The sequence below is a fragment of the Corvus hawaiiensis genome, chromosome 1 (genome assembly GCF_020740725.1).
Source record: "Corvus hawaiiensis isolate bCorHaw1 chromosome 1, bCorHaw1.pri.cur, whole genome shotgun sequence".
NCBI classification, from domain to species: Eukaryota; Metazoa; Chordata; class Aves; order Passeriformes; family Corvidae; genus Corvus; species Corvus hawaiiensis.
This window is the reverse complement of record NC_063213.1, coordinates 89,898,571-89,916,598: the sequence shown is the minus strand read 5'-3', so window position 1 is coordinate 89,916,598 and position 18,028 is coordinate 89,898,571. Positions and strand designations below refer to the sequence as shown.

The window sequence follows — 18,028 nt, the reverse complement described above, 5'->3', positions numbered from 1 at the left end:
GTGTTCCTAAGGATTGGTTTTCATTTTATTTTCACCAATATTTTATACATGACATTTAACTTTGAGCCTTCTCACCTTAGCAGTTGAGCTGCATAAAAGACTAATTTTTTCTTTAGCCCAAAATGCAAAGGTATATGCAGGTGACCTCAAGATGCAAGGTTTGTATCTTAACGATTAACTTTAAAGATAATATTTTTTTTCTTTGCTTCTGCTGCTAGTGAAACTGTAGTAGTTTACATTGAGTATTTTTCATTGATCTGAAGATGGTATTACTTTGTCATTAAACTGAGGTGAGTTAATGAAGTGACACTATCCTCAACTGAATGTCCACAAATGTTCAGGAGTGCAGGTTAAAACAAAGTCTCATGCAGGGAGTTATTTTCTAAATACACAGGCCGGTGCTGACACCTTGTGGCTTTGTTCCTGACTTATTTTATAGCTCCATGTGGTTATTTTGGGTGTAAATAATGATTAACTTCCAGTTGCTGGAGACAATGCTGGCATTGTCTATCTCCTCTGCTTTGTGGCTGCCTCAGTGCCCAGTATTTTGGTATCATGTAAGACAGCTTGGAACTTTGGTCTGACTGCACATCGAGTGAATAAAGAGCTAGGGGTGTCTGTGACCTCTTGAACAGGACTCAAAAGGTGTCAGTTCAGAGCACAAAATCATGGGTGCTAGTGCAGAAGCACACAGAAAGTACAAGTTTCTCTTTCACTAATTAATACTTGATTTAATACTTCCCTCTACACAGGAGAGCACCAAAGGCTGTCAGTACTTACCACATGTACTTTTAGGTGCATACATATTTTCTCCACTGATGCAAAAGCATTCCTTTGCTGCCCTCTTCACCTTTGAAGAATTACTAATAGGAAAAAATATTGAAAGAGACTGTTGTAGAATTTCTGGCAGTATAGGAGCCTGAGGTGTGCTACTTATCTTCGACCCTAAAAATGCCTAAATCACAATGTATCAGTGCAATTTATACCTAAATGGGTATCTAATCTAAAATCTCTTACCATTTCAAATCTTAGACAAAATCAGCTGTTAAGTCGCTATTTGAAATCTGTTGTGGAATTAAGCTTTAGAGGCTGGGGTGTGTCTTGTGAAGATCACACATCCTCTCTCAGCTGTCAAAGAGATTCAGAGATTGTTTACTGATATTTATGGGTCATGTCCCTGTCCCTAAGTGTTCCTGTTATGGTAATACATGAATTAGAAATCTTTATTTTATTGCATTGTTCGGTTTTTTTCCCCTTTCTAATATGTTTAGTTGTTTATAATGGATAGTGAAAAACATAATTGGAAAGGAAAGGCCTTAAATAGTAGGGACCAGATCCTTGGCTTATGTAAATCAAGTCGAAGAGGTGACAATAATTTCTGTTCCTGAAGAACACGGCTGACTGAGTCTGTTAAGAAAAATGAAAGGAATAAGGATGTGCCTATGAAGATTTGATTGGCTGGCATTTCTGTTTACCTAACAGAAGGATTGGAACTCTCTGCTCTCCCCCTGGGTAAATTTTAATTGACACTTGCTAATTGAATTTTAATGCAATAAAGGTATTGTAATGAGCCATTAGAGTTTGGCTTCTGAACTAAAGAGAGTAGTTCAGGTAGCAATGCATTCTTGTTACCTATTTCAGCACCCTGCCAGGAGGCAGGTCTATCTGATCAAAGGGCTGTGAGTGACAGTATCAGTTTAAAGTTCAATAAAAGCTTCTCGTATGGACAACTGTTTATAATGCCTCATCACCATCAGGATCAAACAAAGTGCCTGTAGGTTTTTAAGTGCTTTCACTGCATAAAATTAAAGCACTTTGTTGAACCTACACGTGATCTATTCAGCAAAGGGGAAACAAGGAGCTCCAGGAGCTCAGAGGAACCTTTACATGTGTGAGCTTCTGTGTAACTGGCAGGAAAGGCTTTGCAGGGACAAGTCAGGACTGCAGTGCAAAAACCTCAAAAAACTGGCTTGGGCCCAGCCCCACCTACAGTTTCAGTATGCAACATAGTCACAGGAAGTGTGTGGGAAAACCTCTACCTTTCACCCTTGGTATGATGGTAGGGATAGGTCTCATCTAGCCATTGTCTTTGTATTGCTCTGCATTTAAAAGCTAGGTTATGAATAGGTATATTCCCACTTTACAAGTTAAAGACAATTGTGCTCAGATCATTTCAGCTTTTTGACATCTCCATCCTGCAAGAAATGTTCCGTGGACTCCAATCTAACATGAAGTTACATAAGGTTAAATGTGCACGTAAATTGGAAAAAATACAGGAATTTGATTTTGTTTTTCTTTAAAAAAAAAATCTGTGCACTTTCTATATGTTCAGTGGTATGAGACCTCTTTATTATGATGTAGAGGATATGCTCTATCTCCTTGAAAAGAAAGAGGAAGATCCCTCTGAGGGTTTAATGGCAGCATTACCAACAGGGTTGTGTTAAGCTGTGGAAGGAAAACTGAGTAGCACAGTGCCAGTACTGAGCTAGTTCAAACGTCATGGATTTCAGCCCTTGCAAAACTTGCTCAGACGACGTGTATTTATTACAGATGCATTCAGACAACCTCTTAAAATGGTAGCTGTTGCCCCCATGCCCTTTGATCAGGGGTCTGGTGTATGCCAGCTGCAGGAAATCAGCTCCTCTAGATTATTTGCAAATAGCATTCGATGCAATACAGCGTCATAAATGTCAGGTCTAAAAACCAGACAGAACAACTACCTCTTCAGTGTGCCTGATTGCCAATAAAAGAGTGGATGCTTCCTTGTTAAATACTTTGGTTCCAGAACATGTTCAGACAAGACAAAATTCTCCGGCTGGTCTAACCAGTCTTGCTCTCCCACCATGCAATGACGCTCCAAATCTCCGAATTTGTTCCGCGCCCCGAGACTACAACAGCAGTAGGGAGAGGAGAGCGTATAGCGAAGCAGGACGGGGCTGCACTTCTGGGATAGGGGTGAGGTTGTGCCGTAAGCTGCTGCGCTCTTCCATGCTCCAGCCCTTGGCCGCCTTCTTCCCAAACGTCGCGAAGGGGCCGGGCAGCCTGGGCCCGCACTCGGCGGTGGCCGGGCAGGGTCAGGGCCCCGGGACAGCCCCGCAGGTGCTGCCGGGGGCAGAGGGCGCGGCCGCCGGCTCTCCCGGAGCAGAACTACATTTCCCAGCACGCTTCCCGGCCGGCACCGCCCCTTTCCCGCCGGGCTGGGCGCACGCCCGGAGCCCCTCGGCGGAGGCACTACAGCCCGGGCCCCCTGCGCGCCCTCGGGCACGACCGGCCCGGCCGCGCTCCGCGCCCGTGGCTGCCATGGCTGACAGCGCAGAGCCCGCGGCGCCTCCCGACGCCGGTCCCGCCGCGGCTCCGGACGCGGATCCCGCCGCGGCCCCTCCGGCGCGGGAGCGGCGGGCGGGCGGCTCCCCCGGCGCGGGCGCGGCCATGGCCATGCCGCGGCTGCCGCTGGGCGGCCCGGGCGGGGCGGCGGGGATGTCGCTGCCGCGGCTGGAGAAGCCGATCAAGCAGGCCTTCTACAACACCGGGGCGCTGCTGTTCGCGGGGCTGTGCTGCGGCGCCGCCGTGCTCGTGTACTTCATCCTGGAGGCGTTCCTGCGGCCCCTGCTCTGGGCCGTGCTCTGCGGCACCTTCCTGCATCCCTTCAAGACCTCGCTGACGGCGCTGGGGCGGCGCTGGCTCGGCCGCCTGCACCGCTCCCGCACCCCGGTGCTCCTGGCCGCCCTCCTCCTGCCCATCTGCTTCGCCAACTACGGCGTGGAGGCGCTGGGCGAGCAGGTGCTGCGGCGGCGGCGGCTCCTGCTGCTGCTGGGCGCCGGGGGGCCGCTGCTCTACGGGCTCTACTGCCTGGGCAGCTCCTTGGGCGTGCAGGTGCTGCTGACACAGGCCGCCCGCGTCATCTGCCAGGGGCTCGACTACTTCAGCAGCCAGTGGGTGAGTGACTGAGTGAGTGTCGGTGTTCCGCGGCCGCGCTTTAGTCATGCCCCGCTTCTGGAGATGCTGTTAAGTGAGAGGTGATTCGGTTGAGTTCTTGTGCAAACATCGAGGCTTGTTGAGCTCTAGGGTGTGTGTTAAAGTGTTGTGAAATAGCAGCACAGCTCCACAAGTGACCTGAGGTGGGGGAAGGCACCTTAAGGCTTGTTTCTCAGTGTACTGTGTAGGGTTTTCTTCTTGTTCTTCGGGTATCAAACAGTGCAAACTCAATTTGAACTTTAAAAAGTAAAGTTGTTTAACTTACGAATGTTATTGATGGTAACAAAGCCTGGGGAGACTACTTTTGCCTGTGTTCTGTTCAGTAGGTAAGATAGTTAAAAGTTCTGGCAGAAGTCTTTTACACTTTGTTAGTTAAAATTGAAAATACAAAAAGTACTACCTATCAGAAACAGATAGATATGTGAAAGATCAGAAGATTGGCAAGTTGTACTGTCCTTAAATACTGATGTACAACTGGTGTACTCAGATCTCTTAGTGTCAAAGACTTTTCAAAAGCTGCTCTGTTTTTTTTAAAAATCAAAGTATGCCCTTTCCCTGGGTAACAATATTCCTGAATGGACTGACAGAGAATATTTTGACACACTGCCTGTAGTGTGAATAGAATAGACAGGAGAATGTGTTTAGTCTCTTCAAAGTAAACAGTGGAGGAAAAGATATTCTTGGTGCTGGAAGATGTCAGAGGACATCCATTTGTCCTCAGAAGTATAGTTAGGACTGAGTAGACAGAGATACATTCTCACTTTATAAAGAGGCAAGATACTAGCATGTTTACTTTCAGCAGAGTAGTGGCAGAACTAAAGCATGACCTCGTACTGGTGGGAAGCTTTGACTTGTTGCCGTACAATTTACTCGATAAGCTTTTCTTTTGCACTGACCTCTCTGTTTCATTTTTAACAAATCGATAATATTGCTACACTAACTGACCTGGCTAAGTTCAGGCTTTTATTAAAACTTTGTTAATTAAACCACACTTACACTGCGTAAATATAGGAGTACTGAAGGAAGCTGCACTTTCTTAACCTCATAACTATGGTTGTAATGCACTGCTGGATGTCTGTGCATGCTCAGTGCAACTTTGTTTAGCAGTCCCTGATCCTTCTGGTTGGCACTGGTGTTTCTGATTTAACTCTTGTGTTCATTGAACTGCTGTAATATTTTAACTGCACAAAAGATAGTAAGCTCCCAGAACTCTTCAGACTTGAGATCTTGGGAAGATTTTGGGTCTGTGTCAAGGTAACTGATCACAGACTTCCTTAAGCAAACCAGTTGCTTTATAAGCAAGCTGTCTGTCTCTCTTTCTGGGGCCTTACAGGAGAAAAAAGCTGTGGGCTTTCTTTTGTAAATGACTGCAACTCGGTCTGGCATCATCTGTACACTTTGCAGTGTTTTCCTAGCCCTGTTTTTTGAATTTAGATGTTACTTGATGCGTGTTATCTCAGCGCTGTAGCAGGATAATTTAATTTTATCCATGCTGTTGAGGAGCCCTGAGCTGGATCAGTTAATAGTGTCAGCTTTAACTTCAGTTAAGCACTTCAAAGCCCTTTAATTGCCATGTTATGTTGCAGGACTGTTTGCATGCATGTGTTGTGCTTGTTAGCTGCACAGGAATTCTGGATATTATGGGTCGGTTTCTCCATTGTACTGGTCTTCTCTGGGCTCTCAATCCTCCACTATTCCTTCTATATGCATGATTGTCTTCTCCCTTTCGGATTCCCTCTGCTGTACTAGAGAAGTGAGTGGATGCCTATCATTAGAACTATGGGGATTTGCAATACTAATTTGGTATTCTGTAACTAAAGGTATTTTTATGATATCTATTAGGCCATGATACCGAGAAAGAAATTCTCCTCTTAAGTTCCCGAAAAAAAAGTTCTTCAAATGCAGCAATTGTGTGTGACAATGACATGGTAAGGTGTATCTTGGCACCAGTATGTTAAAGAGCTTTCTTGTCCTGTGGTCCTCAAATTTGGCAAAGCCATTCATGACGTTGATAAGTGAAGATTCAGAAGTGCCTATGTTCCTGCCCAAGGTTCTTAAGTCACACTTGCAATACAGGAACTTGCAACCCCAGGGTACCTCCATCACTGGATTGTTGATAGCTGATTGCAAAACACTGCATTTGAAGAACAAGTTCAAGATCTTAGGCTAGTCTACAAGCATTGTGCTTCCACGGTCTCCTTTTCTTTCCCTTCAGACTTTATAATCTTTGAAGAAGCTTGCTCAGGAAATGTAGTTGGCTGCTGGGCCTTAAATCTAGGGGCTGGTTAAAAATTTCGGATGAGTTACTTGTTCTGACTCTAGCCTTCTCCAGGTTATTTGCAGAATTCTTATGCAGAGGGCCCTGCACAAACTGCAGTTTCATTTACTAGGGAAAGGGAATGTTTTTCTCTATCTTTTTTTTCTTGGAATGGGTGGGAGTTTGTCCCATAGTGCAGTGAATATAGCCCTACACGCTTTTGTGCTGCAGCAGTTTCAGTAGTTTTGTCAGAAGTATGCCTGTGTCCAGCACTGTATCTAAAAACCAAATCCTTTTGCTTTGTGGCAAGAGTTCAAATTACTTTGGGCTGACATTTTACCCTTGGGTTAATATACATCTAATGCCAGCTATTCATTATATTTTCTTCCTTTTTTAGAAGAATTCACATGCTAGTATTTATTTGGAATATGGATAGTTTGTAGATCCCAGCAGATGTGAAGAATTATACAGCTGCTCTGTGTTGGCTCTGAGGTTCATCTTAGTAAATTAAATTTGATGTAATCATAATGAGCAGAATTCTCTGTAATGAACTTGATTACAGGGCTGTCAAAATCTTTCTCTGCTGGCCAGTCTTTCTTCCTTGGTTTGTCACAAGTTATTGGTCAGGCTCACGACTGTGTACTCACATGCATTTGTCACTGTATTTTTATATCTCTGACTGTACTAGGTACAGCTCGTGTTGTTTTGGGGCTTTCCATGCAGTTAGAGGACTTAATCTTAACCTTACCAGGGTGCTGGGCAAATTTGGAAATGCCATTGCTGTGTCTGCTGTATTGGAATATTGTCAGAGTATGTGTTAGCTGTTTTGGCTGGTGGACTGTCTGCTCCCCATCAGGGATTCTGCGAAAGACATCCACCAGGGAAGCCTCCATTTGTGTTGGCATTAAATGTCAGCAGTTCCCCAAGCAGCCCTTGCAGAGTGAAATTCTCCAAGTGGGCAGATTTCCTGGCAAATGCTTTGGGTCCCATGCTCTGAGATGTTTGGCTTCCACAGCCCTATTGAGTATCACGTGTGGGGGCAAAAAAGCATCTACATTTTGTCAAGTTCACCTGATGGGGCAATTTCCCTTCTAGTAAAGGAAAAGACACAGTTCTGATTTTTGATGTGCACGTGATTTCTATTTTTTTGAGGGTTTAGGATGGGTGGGCTTTTTTTCCTTCCCTTTCTTCTTAAAGTAGGCTTTCAGGTTTCTAAAACCTGCCCACCATACCCCCCCCTCCCCACCCTCCCAAAAAAAAAAAAAAACAAAAAACCACCTGTAAAAACTCTTAAGTATTCTTTCTGCTGTTTATAATCCTTCATTATTATGGCATCTTGGCTTAAAAATCATACAGTGCTTATAAATCATACAGCCAAGTACTGTCTGTAAACACATCTTACAAAACCACAGTTTTTGGTTTGTTTTCACAACTTTTCTTGGTAGAGATAAACTGTGTAGAGACCACACGTGGCCTACTTAAAAACAAGACGGGAGAGAGGCAGAGAAAGTCTGCGATGTTGATAGTGTTTTCTTTTCTACTGTTGTTTTTCTCTTCCACACCCGCTCTCAGTTTTGGAAGAGCCTGCAGTGAGGTACCTTTCTTGGAGAGGCTGAGGAGCTTGTTCTGATTTATATGCAGGAACTACAGCCTTGAAGCTAGCATTAGACTAAAGCCTAATGATATGTGCTACATAATATTAGTTATTTATTGGTATTTATATGTATTGGTTGACCACAATGATGTTTCTTTTTCTACCACCTCTGAAAGGAATGATCATTATGGAACTGTCCAGCAAAATTTTAACAGTGCTCTATATAGTAAAAGAAGAAGGTGAAGAAATTGCATGTGTGGAGGAGCCATCTCTTGAAAACATGTCACCATGAAGTATTTCAGAGGAGTGGTGCTCCGTCTGCATGGAAAGAATTTGGTGTTCTCTTTCTTTTTGCAAGAGAATCTTGCTAAGTTTGATTTCTGAATAGCATTTTTATTGCAAGTTTCTTGTATGTAGCTTTTGTATCGAGACAGGAAAAGTGAACTAAAGGAGAAGTATTCTCAATATCCATTGTTACAGTTTTCTGGATATCTTACATTTAATGTTTTTTTTTCTTAAATTCAGTGTAGGAAATGTTGCAGGACACACTGAAAATAATTTTTAACCCATGTGTGGCAGTGTTGACTTTGATGGTCAGTTCCCCCCCCCCCAGGGTTTATAAGTTCATACTTTTGTCCCTTCAAAAAGAGGTGATCTCACTAAACACCATGTTTCTTTTTCATGTACTTTAGTAGTCTGTATGTTTTAATGCCAGAAATATCAACATGAATATATGTCACATTTGGGGGTTCTAGAAGAAACAGAATGGGTGCACTGTTCTAGTCCTTTGAACTTGGGACATGGAATAACTTACTTGTGTTCACTTAGAACCTGCTTTAGGTAAATGAAGGCTTCCTTAGTGAAGGGACGAGGTGGTTGTCTTTGCTCTGAGGTGAACAATAGTCTTATAATAAATTGTGATTAGTTGAAGTTTTGGTATTTTCTTTTATGTTTGACAAAGGCTGGCTCCATGCTGAAGGGCAGGCAGTTACATGTTCTTATTCTGCCAGACTCTGCGCATCATGGGATGTTTCCTCTGGTGTACTAGGAAAAATGCACTAAAGCTACATTAAATTTTGGTTCTGGAAACTGGAGTCAAAATGACAGTTTTATAATTTGTCACCTGCCTCCTTATTATCTTTTATATTGTTTAGAAAACCATTTTCAAATGAACAGGCAATTAGAGAAAACACTGTGATATTTTTGAAGGCAAACACAGTTTGGCTTTTACCAGTGCATTTAATGCCTTGTGTCACTTGATTTTTCAAGTCCAACACTCTTCTGCTCAGCTGTTGTGGTAGGTTTGTTTTTCTTTGTCAGTCTGAATCACTGCTGAGGAGGAAGATGTAGAAATAGTGAACTGGTGTCGTAAGATCACTTCCTTCAACCATCTCTGTTCTGCAGCACTGTTTTAAAAGGTTGTAAAAGTGCTGTGTTAATGCTTTGTCAATATTTTTAATGATTTTCTATTTTAAGAAAAACTAGTTATTCCCAAATGAAAATTTTGTTTTAAGATATTAAAGGGAACTGATGAGGTAGTTCAGCCTTCTTTTCTTTTTTTTTTTTTTTTTGTTCAAAACACTGAAACAAACTGGAAAATAGAAAGCAATTTAAAACAGTTTTAAATTTAAAGCTTAATTAACATCCTCCCAAACAAACCAAAACATAAACAGAACTCTGAAAAACCTTGCTGTATGATTTCCAAGTGGGAAAGAGCAGCCTGGGAAAAAAAAATCATTTCAAAATGGCCAAGGGAGACGGTAGAGCTACAATTAAAAAAGGAAGGAATTCAAACACTCCATTTTGTAGGTACTGACTTGCTAAAACCTGAAAAATTTTGGCAGGTTGGCAGGGGGTACATCAAAAGAAGTAACTGCTGGTTCATCTTCTCAGTGTTCACCATTGTGTTTACTTGTGGGGTGGTTCATAGAATCCCAGAATATCCTGAATTGGAAGAGGCCCAGAATGATCACTGAAATCCCACTCCTGGCCCTGCACAAGACCACCCCAAGAATCACACCATGTGCCTGAGAAGGCACGTGAAGGAGGTGGGAAATGTTTGCTGCTGGATGTAGAGTTGTTGGGGCAACATTCCAAGGAAGACTAAATCATTCCAACAGCTTTGCTGTCTTCTACAGTGGGAAGCTGTTCTTGCTTATCCCACTTCTGACATACACTTTGGTTGCCCTGTTGTTGGTGCCTGTTCTATTTCTGTGAGCCTGTTTTGCTATAACTGAATTACAGGTAGGTTTTTTATGAGCTTAGGGAGCTTGAGCTGGCTGGATGAATGTTGAAGCTGTTGTGCAGAAGAGGTGGGACTGCCCAGCTGGCGGTAGGAGACAAGGAATTGGCACTTTCAGTAGCAGTGAGTTACTGAATGCTCTCATCTGCAAAACCCTCCCCTTAGAAGTTAACTTGTTGATCGGAAAAAAGGGAGGGAACCGTGTAAACAAGGAATTTTACTCTCCAGTATCAATTAATATAAATGTTGTCCGAAGTTGAGTGGTGAGAGTTTTTTCTTGAAAAATAAGGCCAAAGCCAAAAGAATGGCTCAGATTTTCAAATCCTTCATTTCTAACAGGAAGAGGAAACAAACTTTCAGTCATGCTGGTGATAGTTCATGCTGATAAATCCTAGACTTTCCAAAACTGAAACTTCAAAGAAAAATCACTGAAGCAGATGCTTGAGTTTAACATAAAAGCTGCATCTTTCTATGGTGTAATTCTGTCTCCAGTTGGCAATTTTAAGAGAACTGAAGCCCTTCATAGTTGCCTTAGATGTCTCAAAATCTGCCTCTTAAATTTACCACTTCAACACAGAAATGGATGTTAAAATCCAAAAAGTTACACTGCAGTCTTAGAGCTATTTATTCAGAGAAGCAGGCTTACATGTCTAAAGGCAAAGCAACACTTTGTTCAGTTTGTGAGAGATGCTACAAAATGCAGAGGAGATGTGAAAAAAGATGTTTTTGCTGTCTATTAAAACAACAAAGATAGGTGAAGGAAGGAAGAAGGGCAGCTTGCAGGATTAAACTATTCCAAAGTTGTGATATATGGAAGTTGTGCATGTCTGTAAATAATAGTTGTGATTGAGTAGTTATTTAAAATCTCAGAGTACATGGTGAAAGCTAGGCATCTGCAACTAACTTCAGCTTGATAAATAGTTTATGGTAGCTAATGCATTCTGCAAAATCTGAAGTGTATCTATTAGTTACCTGGTTAACTGCACGCTCTTAGAAATCAAATTTATAGGCATTTCAGCTTAGCATGGAATCTTATCAATTACAGTTTCAGTGCAAGAATTGCAGTAGTTTAATTTTAGTGAAAGTAGGCAGTATCTTTCATTCTTTGTTTCAATTATGTCAGTTCTTGAGAATGACATATAATAGTCATTTATAGAGGCTATTAATATTCTCCATGCTTTTCCAGCCAAAACCTTTGGAGACCATCCAAAAAAGCAGTGGGGAGGATTATGTAACATGCTTTTAAAGGGTTAAGAAAAAAGAGAAAGTATGCTATTGTCAAGTTAGTGTGGGATGAAATCCCAGTCCATGTCAGTTTAAGTTAATTTGCTTTGTCAGTTGCTTTCAGCTATGAACTGTTGGAAGTAGGCTACCCTAGTTCCTGTGCAGCGGTTCTTGCAGCCTTGCAGCGTAGGGATGTGCTTGGCCATAATATTAACCAGTGAAGAGCTGATTATTCTGTGGTGCCGCAGAAATGGAACTTCTTGCACCAGTTGACTACACAGTTCTTCTTACAGGGCTTCAGAAAGGTTATTGTTTGATCTCTGAAGCAGGGTGACTGGTTTATTTTAAAGTAAGCTATTTCTCTCTATTCAATGGAAATAAGAAATTCTTTTACTTGGGTCATTTGCTAAGCTTTTAGGAATGAGAACTGATTAATTATTTTAACTTAGAACACAAAAAAATTACTAAACCTAAACCCTATCATGTTCAGCTATGTGCATGGCTAAAAGCAGTGCAGTGTGTTTTTCTGTGTTGGCTGTTAAACACAGGCTTATACCCTGTTAGTCTCCTACTTTTGGCTTGTTTTTAAACAGAAAGTTCAAATTACTGAACGTACTGAGTCTCCTGTTTGTAATTTATCATTAAATTTCAAAGCTAAAGAGAAAATCAGCTTGGAACTGGAACATTTATCATACAAAGATGCTGTGTGGCTGATGTTAGGGAGTAGGATAGTATCTTTGTGATGAGTTCTCTTGCAATTACAGCTGTGCTGTGAAGTGCCTTATGAGGGAATTTATGTTTCAAACCTATGCTGTTAAAGGACTGCCACTGTGCATTTCTGGTAAAAATTCGTGTTTGTTTGTTTATGACTTTACTCTTGATGTCCATGGGTTGTGTTAGTTTGGGGCATCTGTCTTGTGTCCTCACTTGGCCCATAAGCATTATGCAGCTTTGTTGATGCAAAACTAGGGATGAGTGAAAAGTTGGAGATCTGCTTAGATGAGAAATAGTAGTGTGCAAAGGTTACACCTTTGTTCACATATCTTAAGTGGTTTTAAATTACCTTGCATATGCAATCGTTCCCTCTGAAGTTATCCAGGACCATCACTTGCTGCTTGTCTGCTCAATTCAGTACAGCTAAGATTGCCTCTCCACCAGTTAGATACGTGGCAGTAGTCACACAAACCTGCTTTTCACAGGGACTGTTGCCTCTTCAGCATGAATTGTATAGTGCAGAGTAAAGAGGTGAAAACTCTCGTGGTGTGTTCTGCCTAATTACTTGTTCCACGTCTCTGCTGTGCATTCTTTCTTCTTACAGTGATGTCTGATTCAGCAAATGCACTTAATAGAAATTCTGTTAAAACTTCATTGAGATTTATAGATTTGTAAGTGTAAATTTGTAGGTGTACTTAACTGGTAATGGATAGGTAATGCTTATTCTATTTGAGCCAGAAATGTCTTTAGTTATTTAAGAATGCAACACTGAGTTTTAATTTTTACAGGTTTTCATAGTTCTTTTATTTCATATCTTCTCCTGAGTAGCAACTTTTCACCTCCTGTTGCCTCTTCTGGTTTCTGCTTCCTTCTTTCTTTTCAGCATTTTCAAGATCAAATTGATTATCTCAAGATTCTTAATTCCAAATCTGTATTGTGATTTATCTGATGAGTGGAGTTGTAGAAGGCAGAAGCAGCAAACCCAAGTTGTCACTGATATCTTCCTGTCTCCTTGGTTTTTTCTAGTTAAAAAAATTAAAAAATTGTATGTCACACGTCTTATAAAGGCATCTCTGTTTTGTGGACCAACACCACTGAGGAGCAGCAGTTTTTGTTGTGCTTCCTAATGGCTTCTTTGGCTTAACCCCCTTTTTGTCTCTTTGGACTGAAACAAGGAGCTGGCAAATTGCTCCATGCTGGAATGAGTGCTGCTGTGCTGGCCAGCTCTGTCTCCCTGTGGCCACACAGGTGCTGCTGATGAACTCATGTAATTAATTGAAATGTGGGCTTCTTAAAGACTTAGAAGCTGACTTCTGTTCTCTCTCTGTGGCAGTTACGGGTATGTGTATGAACATGCATACAGGAGTACAAATAGCTCTCTTTTGATGTATGTATACATACCTCTGTGTATCTTTTTCTTAAAGATATGGACATTGGTAGTTGGTTACCTGCTGATGGTTTCATTCAAGTGGAATATAAGCACTGAACGTTACTTAAAAGCAGTCTCTGTTCCTGTCTGGATTATGCTGCTCTTTCACTTAGGTGAGTAACAAGAAGTTATTCTTCTGATAACTGTGGGTTCTGTCAACGAAGCTCCTCACTGGCTCTTCTGCTACATCTGTAAAATAGAGTCTTAGCTGAAATGCAAACTGTTTTGTCTGCTCAGTAATTCTGGCTGCATGTGTCCAGAAGGGAGCATTTGAGTAGGGAATGGGAAGGCATCAAGATGCTGAGCAATGTGTCTTCCAGTCCTCATGCCTAGTTTGTACTTCCCATGGTTTTCCCTTATTTGAGTCACAGACTAGGTACTGCTTGGCAGTGAGGAAGGGCTGGGGGCACATGAGGCTGGCTTTAGACTTTCACTTGTGATATTTTATTGGAAGCCTGCCATTAACCAAGGCTGAAGCTGTAAAATGTATTTAATAGTAGTAATAGAAGCAAAAAAAAAAAATATTCTATCAGTAGTCAACAATCATGTCATGATGCTATCACCAGTATAAAATACATTTGCCAGTAATCTATATAATCTGTTTACATAAATATAAGATTATAGTAATCTTTTAGACTTACGTTACACATTTAATGTAATAGATTATCATCTTATGTTCTCATATCAGAGTTTATGGTGGAAGTATCATGTGATTAATAGAAGACTACCGTGATAGAAGGTTTCACAGTGTACTTCATGATTTACTTTACTTTAGCAGCAGGTTTCAGGAGTTCTTCTGACCATGTGGGGATGCTTTCCTGAGGTTTAAGCTATATGTAGTGGCTTTGCATTTGCTTAAATTTTGACAGTTTTGTGTTTGCTGGAAGTACAGGCTGAATAGGCAAAATGCAAGAAAAAACCCATTCTGTGGAGATCTAATGTAAATACACATTTTTGGGGGGAACATGACTTTCCTCTGATACCTAAAATACTTTAATTTTGTGTGTATTTTCATGTGATTTTGAATGTTGTTTATAAAATTGTTCTCTGTATCAACATAAAGTCACTGAAGTTAGGAACAGTCACAACTTGGTTTGCTCATTGAGAAACTTCTTCATGTTTGTTTTGTATTCTTCCTTTTCTTTAATGTAGAAAGCCTATTTGTTTTATGACTTCTTTGTTTTTTGGTTGATATGCTGACTGTCTTGGTTTTGCTAAATGTAGTTTATTAATGGTGTCATTTTTCTTGTAAAAAAAAAAAAATCCCAACACTGTATCTTTCAGCTTCTGTGGCAGGTTCCTGGAGAATTCCTGTATTTCTGGTTATAGTTGTTCTGATGACAGTAGGCATGTTGCATGAACAGCAGAATGGAAAGGAGTCTTCTGGTAAGGAAAAGTCACTGTTTCTTTTATTGTTAGAGGCAAAAATTCACTGAAGTCACATGAAATAATCTGGACTGTATCCCTGTAAATTCAGCAGCATATGGATTGGCAGAGTTTACTATAGGATGTTTAGTGTGTTTCAAAGTGGTTTACTCATGCTGAAATGAATCTTGGATTCTTTACAGAAAATGATTGCAATGGACTGATGTTTCTTTTCCTTGTCAAAGTAGCGACTCATTATGGAGCCAAATTCCTTGAGTTTATAGATTTCAATATGTAGTTCTAGGCATGACGGTAGCCCAGGGCATTTGAAATCAGAGGCCAATTTTGAAAGAAACGAGCAATACAGGTTCAGTAGCTCCTATAATACTGAGTATGAGAGAAACGGAGACAACTCCATCCAGCAAGTTTCCTATATCCAGTCATTTGTTTTTAAAATAGTTTCTTAAAAATATGTTTTGAGTTTAGATTTTGAGAAGAATAGGTTTTTCCTGTTGCAAGCCAGTTTTGAAAAAAGCAAAGGCATCGTGTTTCTGATGAAGGAAACTTTTTTCCTGTCTTGCAGTTTTAGTTGGTTAGTAAAGTTGATTAACTGGTATAAAAATTTGTTTAATAATCAGACTGCCAGCAGCTGTGAATGTCTTGGTTGGTAGCAGTTCATTACCAAGAAAAGCACTGAGCAAATAACTGGTTTTGAGTTTTGGCTGCAGGTGTATTGGAATACTACAATTAATAGCACTCATTCCTGTTTGATCACATTGACTACATATAATACATACTAAAAACTAACAGTGTCTAGCCATATAATTTCTGCTGCTTGACAGCTCCAGTGGGTATCTAACCAAATAAAACATTTTAAGACTTACGCTTTTTGTTACTTACACGCACGTATATATTTTACAGGGGCAGAGCTTCCTGGTCAGATGATTTCCATTGCTGCTTCAACAATTGCCATGGCAATTTCAATGACAGAAGATGAGTCCAATAATGAACATTCCTCCCAACCCTCAGGTGACTGAATACTCTGTAAGAAACATTTGAATTTGCTTTAAAGGCATGAAACTGGAGGGAATTCAGAAAAAAATTTCAAAATAGTCCATAACCTCTTCATTCTGTCCAAAAGAGTGTCCAAATTGTGGATCAGGTTTATCTGTTTTAAAAAACTGTCAGGAAGATGCTAGTATAAAAGCTATCTAGCAAAGGATAGGTTATGTGGCTGGCTGTACTTTTTGAAGGCCTGACTAGAAGGATTTATTATGGTTTTGGGTTGTTTGTTTAGAATGAAGGCGTGATATTTTTTTTTCCCTCTTATTTTCCTAGCCTTTTGATTTGTTGGCAGTTACATGTTATATAACTGGATTTCTGGACCAGATACAGACGGACTGGAGGAATTTTTGTGTGCATTGCAGTGAGAAAAAAAACCCACTTTAACTATGGCATGCTCAAAGTTCTTCCTATAGTGGGTTTACTTGACTTTGTAGCTTGAGTCCCATGATGCTTTCATTTGGAATAACACAGCTGGCTTAAAAGAGTTGAAGGAAAGTGTTTTGCTGTGCATCACTGATTTTGAACCTTACCGTAACTTCTTTGGGTAGGTCTTTGATGAAACATGATACTGGAAAGTTAAACTGTTACTGAGATCTCTGGAAACCGAAAAGTTTCATCCATTTCCTGCAGGTAGACCAAAAAGATCATTCGACTTGACAGAATGTGAACTTCCCAAACTTAATTTTTAAATCTAAAAAAGGCAGCTTTGGACAACTTGCTCTTATCTTTTTTTTTTTCCTACATTTTACATGACTAACATCAATATAAACATAGAAGCCTATGGAACTATGTCCTGAAATTGGAGATCAGAGTATCATGGTGACAGTTCTCTTGTATTTCTGTGTCTAATCTTTAATTTTTTTAATTAGATTTTTTTTTTGAGCTGAATTTTGAAATCTGGAAAAGCAACAGATGCCCACAAATGGACTATATAAGTGGTTGTGTTATTTTGTTGCTGTTTTTTTTTTAACTTACCAGTTCTTATTTTTCCACTTCTTTAAGACAGTTTCCCTTCTGTTTTCAAGAAGAGAAAACTACAGCAGTTTTTCAAAGGTGTCTTTTATGGTTTTTTTTACTTACTTTCTTGAAACAGTAAACCAGATGAGGTTTTTTTTTTGTCTTGTGAATTCTGTTGTTGTTTTCCTTCACAGCAGAAAAAGAACAAACATGGAGTTTTCTTTTAACTCCTAACAACAGTTAAAATAATTTTCCAACAATCTGGCAAAAATTAGTGTTCTGTTCTGCGATATATTAAGCATAATTTTGGCCATCTTTGGTTTGGATCTTTTGTGAATGGTGATGAAACATTCCTGTACAGCAAAAGGTTTTACCTACAGGCTTAAGGACCTTCAACTTTTTTGGTTTTCCTTATACTGTATTAAATCCACTACAGAACAATTAGTATTTATTTTGTTTATTAAAAGACCATCAAGGGATATAAGCTTTGTTAATTTTCTGAGGTTTTTTGTGAACACTCATGTTTTTCCATATTTTATTGTTCAATACTGGTATTCAGTACTGGGGACGAGGAGTTTAATGATACCAGTTCAGGTGGTCTAAGTGGTCCTTCCTGGTGTTCCAAGAGTTTCCAGTGTATACAGCAAAGAAAAAGCCTGCAATTTCTGAAGCAGGTACCACTGCAGTACTTTGTAGGCAAGATTCAGTTGTCTTGTTGGCTTTGGATATGATAGGTACTGAAATCCTTAAATGTAGTCATGACTCTTAGGCTCGCTTTTGGCCTCACTTCTTTGTTTTCTTAGAAAAAAGCGTAAGAAATATTTTTCTCTTGAAATTACAGAAAGATGTGGTTCTTCATGAAGGAGTACCTTCATACCTTCAAGGGGTACCTTGTTCTGAAGACTTCTTCATTAATAGTAATAAAATCACTGTTTTCCTAACTGATGCCCTGCACAGAGGTACAGACACCTGCCTTTCTGTGTATGTTACTGTTTCATTTTCTTCTCCATGGGGAGGAGGATAATTCAAAATTCTGTGACACCAAGAAATGGAGGTGACAGAGAACGTATTGTGTAAGGAAAAGAACAGGTCTTAATTAGACTGGCTGGAAAATTTGCTTTTTTTGTTGTTGTTCAGAGAAGTAGCATACATTCTGATTTTGGTAGAATTCTTTACTGAGTATTGTGCTAGCTGTTTAGACTGTCA

At 40.3% G+C, this 18,028-nt stretch overlaps 2 protein-coding genes across 4 annotated transcripts in view; one reads left to right on the top strand and one right to left on the bottom strand.

The window, feature by feature from the left end:
• Window positions 1–71: 71 nt before the first annotated feature.
• On the bottom strand, window positions 72–3,431 carry LOC125334545 (serine/arginine repetitive matrix protein 1-like). The gene is made up of 3 exons (XM_048321483.1): window positions 3,426–3,431; window positions 2,721–3,379; window positions 72–863 (listed from the first exon to the last, which is right to left on the bottom strand). The coding sequence occupies exons 1-3, from the start codon at window positions 3,429–3,431 to the stop codon at window positions 770–772; spliced, it is 759 nt and encodes a 252-aa protein (XP_048177440.1). The 3' UTR covers window positions 72–769.
• TMEM245 (transmembrane protein 245) overlaps window positions 3,430–18,028 on the top strand; it is a 79,241-nt gene continuing 64,642 nt past the window's right edge. For 2 of the 3 annotated variants that reach the window (XM_048313074.1, XM_048313064.1), the window contains exons 1-4: window positions 3,446–3,936; window positions 13,431–13,548; window positions 14,720–14,821; window positions 15,722–15,829. In XM_048313074.1, the coding sequence (XP_048169031.1) occupies window positions 3,478–3,936; window positions 13,431–13,548; window positions 14,720–14,821; window positions 15,722–15,829 (787 nt within the window). In that variant the 5' untranslated portion in view covers window positions 3,446–3,477. Of the gene's footprint in view, window positions 3,937–13,430; window positions 13,549–14,719; window positions 14,822–15,721; window positions 15,830–18,028 lie in introns of all 3 variants that reach the window. The other variant, XM_048313083.1, reaches the window with a different exon arrangement.